Genomic DNA, 12,759 nt, shown 5'->3' with positions numbered 1-12,759 from the left:
CTTTCATTATGGTTTTCTTGACTGTGTGCTTCTGCTGCTTACAATTGCAGAAACTGCCAGATGTTGTGGTGCACATCTTTAATCCCAGCCCTCAGATGCAGAGGCAGGTGGGGTCCAAGGCCAGCCTGGCATACATAGTGAGTTCAAGAATAGCCAGAAATACATAGTGAGACCCTGTCTCCATTTAAAAACGACGTCCTTTAGCAGACAGCACCAACTCAGTTACCCCTTTTGGACTGAATGATTATGATTTATCTCGGTTTGGGATGTGCATCTTGCATCCTGTGCCTGTCAGTGTCATTCAGTCTCTGACTCTGAAGTGTCATGTTTTCACACTAGTTCCATTTAAGAAATGACTTTGGATTATGCAGTCGGTACCTCTTACACATAATGAGTTAGTACTAAGTTTTATGTAGACTTGAATTACAGTTTATTAGCTCTGTGTGTGTGTGTGTGTGTGTGTGTGTGTGTGTGTGTGTGTGTGTGTGTGTGTGTGTGTGTGTGTTTGTAACTCAACGTGTTGATTTAGCATCTCATGAAGAAGCCTAGTTGGTTTTTGGGAAGACGTGAATTTCTCTTTTGTCTCTAGGAAACCCTTTCTCGAATGAGAGTACAAACACAGGTGAATGTGTAAATTTCTGCTTTTCCCTAGAGAGCCCCCCTTTCACCTGACTAGAAGAGGCTGGGGAGAGTTTCCTGTCAGAGTGCAAGTTCACTTTAAGGACAGCCAGAACAAGCGGATAGATATCATACACAATCTGAAGGTACTGTTGCAGAGCGCCGCGCCTTAGAAGCAGTGTCTGTTTGCGTTTCCTGCTTCGACCTCGAGGATCATGGCTTCCGATGGGAAGCAGGGTAATCCTCTGAGCATATGCTGCCTACTGCTGCAGCTGCCTTCTCCTCAAAGCTCGACACTGTCTGCTATTTAAAAAGGTGAACTAACTCCCAAGTAAAGCAAAGGTTCATTCTTTATCAAACAAACACTCCATTATTAATATGTTGCCCGAGACCCTGTTACTCCAGCCTTTCTCTTTTCATTTAGTTAACTCTCTGGTGTGTGAGGCAAATACTTTGTGTTGTCCAGGCCCTAACACTGCACACACAGAGTACACACATGAGATCAAGGTAAGTGAACGTGTTTGGGCAACTGTGTGGCAGTGCATGAGTTTGTGGTAGTCTAAATCCAGATCCTTCGTTGGCCCTCTACTGCCCACGTGGTTTATTATAGAGTTGTTATGATTCATATCTGTTGGATATTTTCTGTACAGCTATATGTCTCGCATATGTAACTAACACAGGAAGGCAGAGCACTAGCCCTGCATGCAGAGGAGGACGAGCCGTGTAAAGTCTGTGTTCAATGAGTACGACACTAGATTCCACCCCAGCACTGATAAAAGTGAAACCGTTTCTAGAGCTCTGATGTAGCGTAGGAGTGGAAGGGCACTGGACTAGTTAGTGTGTGCAAGAAATTCACACTACCACGTACAGAGACGCGATTCATGATATTTTTTTAAAGGTTAAAAAAAAAACCCAAATAATACCAAAATGTTGGATTAATATTGTGGCCAATTTTTGTGCTCTTTTTTTGTTTGCTTTGTGTTTTATATTTGTTTTTAAATATTTTTTGCCATCACATAGTAAATACATGTAAATATTATCATTGGAAGACCATCATGATATCTACCATTCTTGGGTTCCTTGTAGTACAGGTAATTGGTTGTGTTATTTATATGTGATCTAATTCTAATAGTGTGCTTTCCCCAAGTCACCCTTCTCTTGTGGTTATCATTTGAGCTTCCAGAATTTGAAGTAAATAAAGTTGAACATATCTGAAGAGGTTTTGTCTTTGTTACTTTTGTTGCACAAATGTACCTGTTTCAGTCCCACATTGGGATTTTCCTTCTGTTGATGGTAGACAGCAAGCAGTGTTTGTTTCTCCTTTTTATGTCTTCATGAGATTAGAGAGGACTCAAAAGCAGCTTTAAAGAGCTCCAGGGGGGCTTTGATCAAAAGGGCAGGCACCGCCCTGACCATCTCTTGTGGGAAGATCTTGAATAGTTTTTGGTTTTTAAAAACATATGTATTTTTATTTTTTACATGTGAGTGTTATGCCTGAATGTATGTATGTGTATGGCATGCTTGCCTAGTGTCCACAGAGACCAGAAAAGGGCATCCGATCTGAAACTGGAGTTACAGAGCTGCAAGCTGCCATGTGGGTGAGGGGAACACAGCCCAGGTCTCCACAAGAGCTCAGTGCTCGTGACCGATGAGCCAGCTCTCCAGCCCCAGTCTTTGGTTTCCTTTGCTGACTGCATACACCATCTCATTGGCAGTGGACCTAGCTCTAATTTATCAAGTAAGGGGGAGCGTGTTTACTAGTTCTTGCCTGTTTTTTTCTGGTTCTCAGTAGATTATTTGAGACACAGTTTTTGGTTGTTTTGTATGTTCATGTTTGAGATAGATTCTCACTGTGTAGATCACACTGGCCTGTAACTCAGAAATCTGTTTACTGGCATCAAAGGTTCGTACACCACACCTAGTCTTAAAGAGGAGTATTTTAAAATTATAATAAAGTACGTTTTAAAAGAAGACTTACTGTTTTAGCTATGTGTCTGGTAGGTGTCCATGGAGGCTAGAAGATTGTAGAGAAACTTATTTCCATCTGTAGGTGATAGAGAGAGGAATGGATATAACCTGAAGTTGCCCTTGTCTTTTGAGCAGCTGTTCTCTTGGCTGAGAGCTTATCTAGTAAAACTCTAGGTCTCAGGATTCAGACTCACTGCTCAGGCCACAGAGCCTGTAGCATCCTCCCCCCGCCACAGGTGCCTGCAGGCATCTTCTAACACTGTAACTGTGGCTGGCTCACCTGGAGAAGTACCCACTTCGAAGCAGGTATTGGTGGCTGTACGTCGTGTCCCTGTCCCTCCCTGCCCCCTGCCCTGGAATCAGAGAGCCCAGTTACAGACTGCGCAGCTGCCCCCATCCTCAGGAAGGTGTAAGAGGCTGGTGCTTCCTCCACACAGGCCCTGATTTCCTCCGTCCAGTGCCCCACCCATGCCGTGTGTCAGTGCGTGGCCTTGAACACCCACCCATACACACACAGCATTGCACGTGTGTTTCTGTAGCCTGCCATTTGGAGTATTTCCATACAACTTTATTGTCTCGGTGCCACGTAACACTGTGTGTACAAGTTGATCTGATGTGATTGAGTGAGGCATTCTTTATTGGTTCCTGATTGTATTTAAGGCTGCAGAGAATCCGCGTGAAGCCTCGTTTTCAGATTGCCCTTGGGATGGGTTTTTAAAGTGTACACTTATAACTTTGTGATTAAGTTTTGGCTTTGCTGAGATTTCCCCCAGAGCAGTGAGGATCGGCTTGCAGTGATCTGGTGTCACATGCTCAGCCTCGTGGTCAGAGTGGAGTCTGATGTCTCCCCTTTTTCTTTGCCCTAGCTGGATAGGACCTACACTGGCTTGCAGACCCTGGGCGCCGAGACGGTAGGTACCGTGGCTCAGCGGGAAGGTGTGCTCATGCCAGGGGTGGGGGGGGCATGTGCGTATACACCCATGCATGTGTATGTGGTGTGTGCATGTGTCAAGTTCACATGTGTAATACAGGGTCACACCCCATAGCTCATCTCAAATCCAACCTTCCTACCTCAGCCTCTTGAGTGCTAGGATTTGCAACCACCCAAGCTATTATTTTTATTTAACAACAATAGAAATGAGTATTGGTCTGTCTGTCTGTCTGTCTGTCTGTCTGTCTGTCTCTATCTATCTATCTATCTATCTATCTATCTATCTATCTATCTATCTATTTTTTGAGTTGATTTTTCTTGGCCATCCCACTTAATACGACAAAAACTTTAGGATCTGAACCATTTCCAACATGTAAGTCAGTGATGTGAAATACGTTCGCAGTGATGTCAGCCATCTGCTGAGCTCTCCTCGTCTTCTAAGTCCATACCTATTGAGTTAGCCCCACCACTTCCCTTTTGTCCGTATGAACTTGCCTCCTTTATGTGATTGGACTCGCAGAGCACTTGGCTTCCTTTAACCTCCTTGCCGAAGGACGTGCAGTATCTTCATGGTTTGTCCATGTTGTAGGAGGCATTAGAGTCATCCCCCCTTTTTAAGATTAATCTTTGTATTTTTTATGTGTATGAGCATTCTGTCTTCATACATATATATGTCTCAGTGACATGCGTGCCTGGTTAACCTTAGGGGCCAGATTGAGGGTGTTGGTCCACTGGAGTTAAAATTAGAGATACTTGTGAGCCACCGTGTAGGTCCTGGGACCTGAACAAAAGTCTCCTGCAAGAGCAGCAAGTGCTTTTTTTTTTTTTTTTAAAGATTTACTTTACTTTTAATTTTGTATCTAAATATGTGCCGTGTGTATGGTTCCCACAGAGGCTGGAAGATTCAATCCCCCCGAGCTGGAGTTACAGGTAGTTGTGAGCCACCTGATATGGGTCCTGGGAATTGAACTCAGGTCCTCTGGAAGAGTAATACCTGTTTTTAGCCACTAAGCAATCTTTGCAGCTCCTTAAGCTTTTTAAATTTTGCCTTCATGTATGTGCAGCACATGTGTGAAGAAGGCATCAGATCCCTTGGAACTGGACTTACACACAGTTCCTTCAGTAGCACACGAGAGCTGGTAGCTGACTCCAGTGATAAGCAGTGGTCGTCTCTTGCTCCCTCCTTTGAAGGCTGGATATTGCTCTGTGTGTGTGTGTGTGTGTGCGTGCGCACGCACGTTGCTTGTTTCTCATGTGTTGGGTGGGATCTGGTTTTGGCTGTGATAATGGTGATGGGAATAGGGGTTTACAGACAGCATTTGGTTTCCTTTTTCAGATTATTCAGGCGTATACCCAGCTATTTCCAGTATTTTGAACCATAGTATTTTCTATGACATCTTTCTAAGGAATTTTATATTTGCTCCACAAGTATGGAGTCTATAGAGTGTCCACATCTTTATTAATACTTGTTATTTTTCTGGTTTTAAGTTATAGGTAGTTATTGTTATAGCTGCAAAGTGGTTGATACTTTAAAATTATTAGCAATATCCAGCATTATTTTATGGACTTACTGGCTGTTAATATTTTCTTGGGAGAAATGTCTGCTCAAATCCTTTGCCCCGGATAACAACTCAGTCTCTTTTCTATTGCTATGCTAAAGACCATGACCAGAGTGACTTGTGTGTACATACATGAACATGTGTGTTTATATATACATGAAAATGTCCCATTGTAATAGACTCTCAGGTAGCTTAGTAGGCTGAAAATGCGGCCACTAAACTTGGTGATCTGAATTTGATCTCTAGAATGCACATGGGGCTAGGAGAGAACTAACGTTTGCAGATTGTCCTCTGCCTTCCACATGCACACAACTGAATAAGTGTAGAAAAAGAAATGAAATGATTTATTATTTTATGTGTATGAGTATTTTGCCTGCACATATCCATGTGTACCACATTCATGCTCGGTGCCTGAGGAGATCTGAAAAGGTTATTGCCTGAGGACTGGAGTTACAGGTGGTTGCGAGCTGCCATGTGAATGGTAGGAATTGAACCCAGATCTTCTGGAATGGTAATCAGTGCTCTTAACTGCTGAGCCATGTCTCCAGCCTCAAAAAGCAGAGTCTTATTCATCCTAGGTTGTGGGATTTTGGCCTGTGATTTTACTGTGCACGAACTGAATGCTGACTCAGGTTCGAGGTCCCCTGGGTTTTCTTCAGAGAATGTCCTATTTTAGCACAGGGCTTGTGTGCGGCAGTTAGAGGACCACTTCTGGGACTTGCTCCTTTCCTTCCAGTCTGGGTTCTGAGGATGGGACCCAGGTCATCAGTCTTGGTGGCAAGACCTTTACCCACTGAGCCATCATCCTCTTGGCCCATTTTGAGCTCTTATGTGTAGACCCTTTGCTAACTTTGTTAAACTGTAAGGGCCAACCTCTTTGCTGTGTGGATGCCTAGTTTTCCTTGCTCCATTTATCGTATGTCAGCGGTCACCATTATACTCAGCTAGCTAAATCTTCAGTTTATAGTAGTGCACTTATGAAACCAGAAGATATTTATTTATTTATTTATTTATTTTTTTGGTTCTTTTTTTCGGAGCTGGGGACCGAACCCAGGGCCTTGCGCTTCCTAGGTAAGCGCTCTACCACTGAGCTAAATCCCCAGCCCCCAGAAGATATTTATTAAGTACCTTCTGTATGCTTTCACTGGTCAGATAAGAGTAAAGAGATAACTAACATAATTTTTATTCTTGAAGAGTTATTCTAGATCTTTTTGAGCGTAAGGATAGTGGCTCAGCCTCTTTGCTGTGCTAAAGTTCATGACCAGAGCAACTTGGAAAGGAAGGACGTATCTCATGTAGCAGCTCCCAAGTCCTAAGTCAGTGGTTCTCAGCCTTCCTTATGCTGCAACCCTTTAACAGAGTTCCTCGTGTTATGGTGCCTCCAACCATAAAAGTATTTCCATTGCTACTTCATAACTGTACTTTTGCTACTGTTGTGAACTATAATGCAAATGTCTGCTATTCAGATGGCTTAGCAACCCCTGAGAAAGGGTCATTTGACTCACCCTAGGGGGTTACGGCCATAGATTGAGAACCACTCTCACGGCCCATCACTGAAGAAAGTTAGGGTAGGAGCTCAAGCAAAAGCTCGGAATCAGGAACTTAAGCAGGAACCATGGAGGCATAAGTGCTTCCGAATTTGTCCTTCCTGGTGCTCAGCCTGTTTCCTGATAGAACTCAGAAGTGCCAGCCCAGGGGCAGCACCACCCATAGTGTGAGCCTCTGGTGTCAGTTATTGATCAAGAAGATTCTCCACAGACTCTTCCGGGTGAGGCTCCCTCTTCCCAGATGACCCCAGCTTATATTCGGTTGACAAAAAGTAACCAGCACAAATAGTAAACACTGAACACAAGTAAGACACTTTCAGCTTCAACTACAAACGAGTGTGGTGAGTAAGAGTGGCTGGTGAACAGGAGCTTACGTTAAGTCACAGTGGACAGGGAAAGTCTTCCTGAGAGGGTGACGCTTGAGATGTCCTAGTAGGAAGGTGGCCATGGGGAAGAATGTTCTACTCAGTAGAAGCAGTGAATGCAAAGACAGGCACTCCACCGAGGTGTCTGTGTTAAGGATAGAATGAGGAAAACCTCACTGTAAATTGCGATTGCTGCTGAAATGTGGTTAGAATCACTTGTTTCTGGTCAGAGCCTGAGCACCGTCACACTGACGATGGACTCACGAGCCTGCGTGTTCCGCGACTGTAGGTAGTGGATGTTGAGCTTCATCGGCACTCGCTCGGCGAGGACTACGTGTATCCTCAGTCATCGGAATCGGACATCTCGGACGCCCCTCCTCCATCCCTGACGATTCCAGCCCCAGTGAAAGCCTCACCAGTGGCACGGTCCCCTGAGCCAGCATCTGCTGCCCCTGTGGGAGAAGGTAATGCTGGCCTCTTTGTTGAGAGGATCACTCTCTGGGCGTTTTTCTCATGTGTGAATATCTGACTTCTGCTTTCAGCCGCACGAAATAAATGGAAACTTGTTTTCATAAATGGGCATTCTGCCTCTAGCACACAGTTCCACTATGAAAATAGCTAAACTTACGTTCTTCTTGGTAATAAGTTTTTCATAAATTTCTACATTTTAGAAGGATGAGGTCATAATTATTGAGTTTTTATCCTTTTTAAACATTTTATCTTAATGTACAGGAGTGCTTTGGTTATATCTACATCTGTTCACCCCATACACACCTGGTGCTCGCAGAAGCCAGAAGAGGGCATCAGGTCCCCTAGAGCTGGGGTTCCAGGTGCTGGGGGCCAACCCCAGGTCCTCTGAGTGGCTCTCAACTTCTGGTTTCGACCTCCTGGGGACGCTCAACCAGTGTTCTTAAAGCAGGGCCACCCCAGCCCTACATTTTTATCCTTTTCTGAAAACTTTCTGGTTCAGGTTCTGATTGTGTGAATAGGACACTTTATAATGTTACATATTTAATCTTAATTCTGTAAAAAATACAACATTCAACATCTTATATTTTATGATTTTTATCATTCAATAAGAATATAAATTTGTTAATGTTTATTTAAGTTTTTAAATATAAGCAGTTGATTCCCAGGTAAGCCTGGGAGGAGTAACCTGCTCAGGTAAACCTGAGGAGGGTAGAAACGCCTACTCAGCCATAATGGCCTTTGCGTGATGAGGACCTGGATCAGATGCCACTCAATATAAAAGCCAGACGAAGCCATATATATCTGTCACCCTTCGCTGGAGTCCAGAGACAGGTAGGCTCTTGGAGCTCACTGGCCAGCCAGTGTAGCCGGTTGGTGAGCTCCAAGTCCAGTGAGAGCAGCTGGAGGGCACCAGCGCACGCACACACATGCACGCACGCACACACACACACACAGACACATACAAACACACAGACAAACACACACACACAGACAAAACATACACACAAACACACAGACAAACACACACACACACAGACAAACACACACACAAACACACAGACAAACACACACACAGACAAACACACACACACACACACACACACACACACACACACACACACACACACACACGCAAACCCCTGTCTGAAATTCCTTCAAAGGCTCTCTCAGAGGTACTTGTCCTAGTGACTCCAAATCTAGTCAAGTTGACAATGAGAATCAGCAATCAGAAGTCCAGTCTCTGTTGCCGTGACTTACAAATGCATTGGTTTTAGATTATTTTATTTGATGTGTGTGAATACTTTTGTTTTATGTTTGTATGTGCACCATGTGTATGCTCGGTTCCCATGGAGATCAGAAACTGAGTATCAGACTCCCTGGAACTGAATTACAGATGTTCGTGACCCAGGATGTGAGTGCTGGGTACTGACTCTGGGTTATCAAGAGAACGAGTGCTCGTAACTGCTAAACCATCTCTCCAGCTCCAACATTACTTTTGAACCCTTACTGAATATCCCTTAAAGGCTTATATTCATCTCAGAATGAAAATGCAGGAGTCCTCATGAGTCTCCCAACATATTTTTTTTTTTATCTTTTTAGTAATTCATTTTGGGTTTTGAGGCATGGTTTCTCTGTGCAGCCCTGGCTATCTTGGAACTTTCTCAGTCAACCAGGCTGGCCTTGAACTCACAGAGATCTGGCTGACTCTGCCTCCCGAGTGCTGTGAGTTTTTAGATTTATTTTGATGTATGTGTATCACTGTGTGTGTAGCACATGTGTACAGGAATTTACTAGGTCTAGAGGTGTCAGATCCTATGAAGCTGGCGTTAACAGCAGTTGTGAGCTGCCCGGTGTGGGAGTTGACTCACTTGGTCCTCTGCAAAGAGTGACAAATGGTTTTACCATCGACGCATCTCTAACCTCATAAATGAGCAAGGCTCCAGCAGTTGTAGCATCGCTCAAAAGCCCGAGTTCAAAGTCTCTTCTAAGACTCAAGGCAGTCTGTCAACTGGACCCGAGAGTCAACGAGAAGTTCTGTATACTTGTACCATGCAGTGGTACAGAGTGAACACTCATTCCCAACAGAAGGAATAAGGCGTAGCAAAGAAATTCTGAACCAAAGCAAATACCAAATCCTGCAGTTCCATGTCTGTCATCTCGGCTCCAACAACCTGGAATCCCACCAGTGTCCTACGTCCTGTTTCTAGCCCTGTACCTTCTGGAGTTTGCGTGCTTGTAAGTCAGCACCATGTAGATATTGCTGGTTTCGCTGCTGCCAGTTCGAGACATAGCCTGACACCCCTGGACCATACTCCAGCAGCCCGTGTGGCTGAACAGGACTTGTGCAGGCTTTGTCTTCTCAGGGTCTGCAGTCAGTTTGCTTCTAAGCCCTCTGCTTGTGGAGGCCCATCTTCTAGGCCATGTCCTGTCATCTAGATGCAAGCACTTCCTTCACGGTGTTAACCTCCTTTACGACAACTGCTGCTTTGAGAGCACCCGTTCTGTTTACCCTGAGTCCGTGCCCCTTAACTCACCAAACGCACACTTTTCTGACTTTAAATTCTCATTGTGAACCCCAGTACACACAGTGAGTGATAGCCTCAGGTCAGCCTGAGTGTTAACACTCCCTTACTCTGCCAGTCAATTGCGTCCAGAGTCAAACTACTATGTCTGGGATAGAAAGCAGCCAGTGCTGGTAGTGGTTTGTTTTAGTTTTGGTTGTGTGTTTGCTTACCTGAGTATAACATAAAACAGCTTCTAATCCAGCTCTCAGCAGAGTCCTTAGTCCCCTGTTAAGCCCCGTGAACAGTCTTTATGTTCGTCAGCTGTCTGATGCTCTCTAGTCCCACCAGAACAGCCTTTACGTTAGACCATGATCACAGCATCCTACCTACGGCTTGGCTTTGCTAGCCACAGATCCAAACTCTCTCATTCCTCCTAAATGCTAGTCCCAAAGGCCTGTGAAGCACATATTCACGTTTATCGTGACAGCAACCTCCCTTCTGGTCCATGGTATTCCTGGAACTCTGTTGTTAATGACTTGTCACTGACCAGAGGAATGCTGTCACTCACAGTCAGAGGAATGCTATCACTCACAGTCAGAGGAATGCTATCACTCACAGTCAGAGGAATGCTATCACTCACAGTCAGAGCGGCTATCACTCACAGTCAGAGGAATGCTATCACTCACAGTCAGAGGAATGCTATCACTCACAGTCAGAGGAATGCTATCACTCACAGCCAGAGGAATGCTATCACTCACAGTCAGAGGAATGCTATCACTCAGTCAGAGGAATGCTATCACTCACAGCCAGAGGAATGCTATCACTCACAGTCAGAGGAATGCTATCACTCACAGTCAGAGGAATGCTATCACTCACAGTCAGAGGAATGCTATCACTCACAGTCAGAGGAATGCTATCACTCACAGCCAGAGGAATGCTATCACTCACAGCCAGAGGAATGCTATCACTCACAGTCAGAGGAATGCTATCACTCACAGTCAGAGGAATGCTATCACTCACAGTCAGAGGAATGCTATCACTCACAGTCAGAGGAATGCTATCACTCACAGTCAGAGGAATGCTATCACTCACAGCCAGAGGAATGCTATCACTCACAGCCAGAGGAATGCTATCACTCACAGTCAGAGGAATGCTATCACTCACAGTCAGAGGAATGCTATCACTCACAGTCAGAGGAATGCTATCACTCACAGCCAGAGGAATGCTATCACTCACAGCCAGAGGAATGCTATCACTCACAGTCAGAGGAATGCTATCACTCACAGTCAGAGGAATGCTATCACTCACAGTCAGAGGAATGCTATCACTCACAGCCAGAGGAATGCTATCACTCACAGCCAGAGGAATGCTATCACTCACAGCCAGAGGAATGCTATCACTCACAGCCAGAGGAATGCTATCACTCACAGCCAGAGGAATGCTATCACTCACAGCCAGAGGAATGCTATCACTCACAGTCAGAGGAATGCTATCACTCACAGTCAGAGGAATGCTATCACTCACAGTCAGAGGAATGCTATCACTCACAGCCAGAGGAATGCTATCACTCACAGCCAGAGGAATGCTATCACTCATAGCCAGAGCAGGACGTCTCTTCTCAGTTAAACGTCTCTGGAAATTCCCACAGATGCACAGGTGTGTCTTAGTGACCTTAGTCAGGTTGATAAGCAAGGTCAGCTGTCACACCCCTAATTGTTTTACCTGAGTTAGGAGTCTGAATACAGGGTTTATTTTCTCCCAAAAATATCTAAGGGGGCAGTTGATATTCATTTTGTGCTGACAGTTGTTTTAAATGGATTTTGAACTGATACTGAGTAATGTGGTAACAGTTCTGCTTACTTCCACAGCTGGAAGGTGGTTTAGAGTAACTGATTTTATCATGTCACTGCATTTCAAACAGGGTTCCCAGACAGTACTGAAGCCGAGAGACACAGCACATTGTATTCCTTACCGTCGTCCTTGGAGAGAACACCCACTAAAGTGACAGCAGCACAGAAGGTCACCTTCAGTTCACATGGCAATTCTGCCTTCCAGCCCATCGCATCGAGCTGCAAAATTGTGCCACAAAGTCAGGTGCCTAATCCTGAGTCACCCGGCAAGTCCTTTCAGCCCATCACCATGAGCTGTAAGATCGTCTCAGGTACGCAGAGCCCTTGCTGGAGACCATGTGGGTGGTGCTCCCTAGGTGGGGAAACATCAGACTATCAGGGTGGTGCTCCCTAGGTGGGGAAACATCAGACTATCAGACTGGCCTAGGAGTTACCGTTTAGCACAGGCTGGCCAGGAACTCAGGTGTTCCTCCTTACTGCACCTTGCAAATGCTGACATCACAGGTAAAAGCCACCCAACCCAGCTCAGAGAGATGCCTCTACACCGACCACCATGTGTATCAAAGGACAGTTAACCACTGTTCTTAGGCAAAGCTGTCCCAAAGAAAAGTGCAAGTCATTTATATGGAAAGAATTTCTGAATAGGATGGAGAATAGAGGCCCAAGGTATCCATTCCAGTTGTCTCCTGGTAAATGTGTGTTCTGCTGTATTTTAACATTAGAGCTGAGTTTGGAGAGAAACAGAGGTCTTTCTAAGGGTTGAGTTGGTGTGGAATTGAATTGCCTTTTATTTTTCTCTAACCATTGCTAGAAAACTGTTGATCTGTGAACAGTTATTCTAAGACTTCCTTTGTGCCGAGGGCCTTTATCTTGTGACAATTTACATTTATGTTAACCCAAGGACATATAACATTGGCTGTACTTCAGGAACGACAGTAGGGGTAGT

General features: G+C 44.8%; 1 protein-coding gene across 7 annotated transcripts in view; it reads left to right on the top strand.

The window, feature by feature from the left end:
* Positions 1–12,759, top strand: part of Yeats2 (YEATS domain containing 2) — an 86,115-nt gene that overhangs the window by 29,454 nt on the left and 43,902 nt on the right. For 6 of the 7 annotated variants that reach the window (XM_063270713.1, XM_063270710.1, XM_063270711.1 and 3 more), the window contains 4 exons: positions 653–764; positions 3,453–3,501; positions 7,282–7,452; positions 11,885–12,124. In XM_063270713.1, coding sequence (XP_063126783.1) covers positions 653–764; positions 3,453–3,501; positions 7,282–7,452; positions 11,885–12,124 — 572 coding nt within the window. Of the gene's footprint in view, positions 1–652; positions 765–3,452; positions 3,502–7,277; positions 7,453–11,884; positions 12,125–12,759 lie in introns of all 7 variants that reach the window. The other variant, NM_001109057.1, reaches the window with a different exon arrangement.

This window comes from Rattus norvegicus, chromosome 11 (genome assembly GCF_036323735.1).
Source record: "Rattus norvegicus strain BN/NHsdMcwi chromosome 11, GRCr8, whole genome shotgun sequence".
Taxonomy (NCBI): Eukaryota; Metazoa; Chordata; class Mammalia; order Rodentia; family Muridae; genus Rattus; species Rattus norvegicus.
This window is presented reverse-complemented; position numbering and strand designations above follow the sequence as displayed.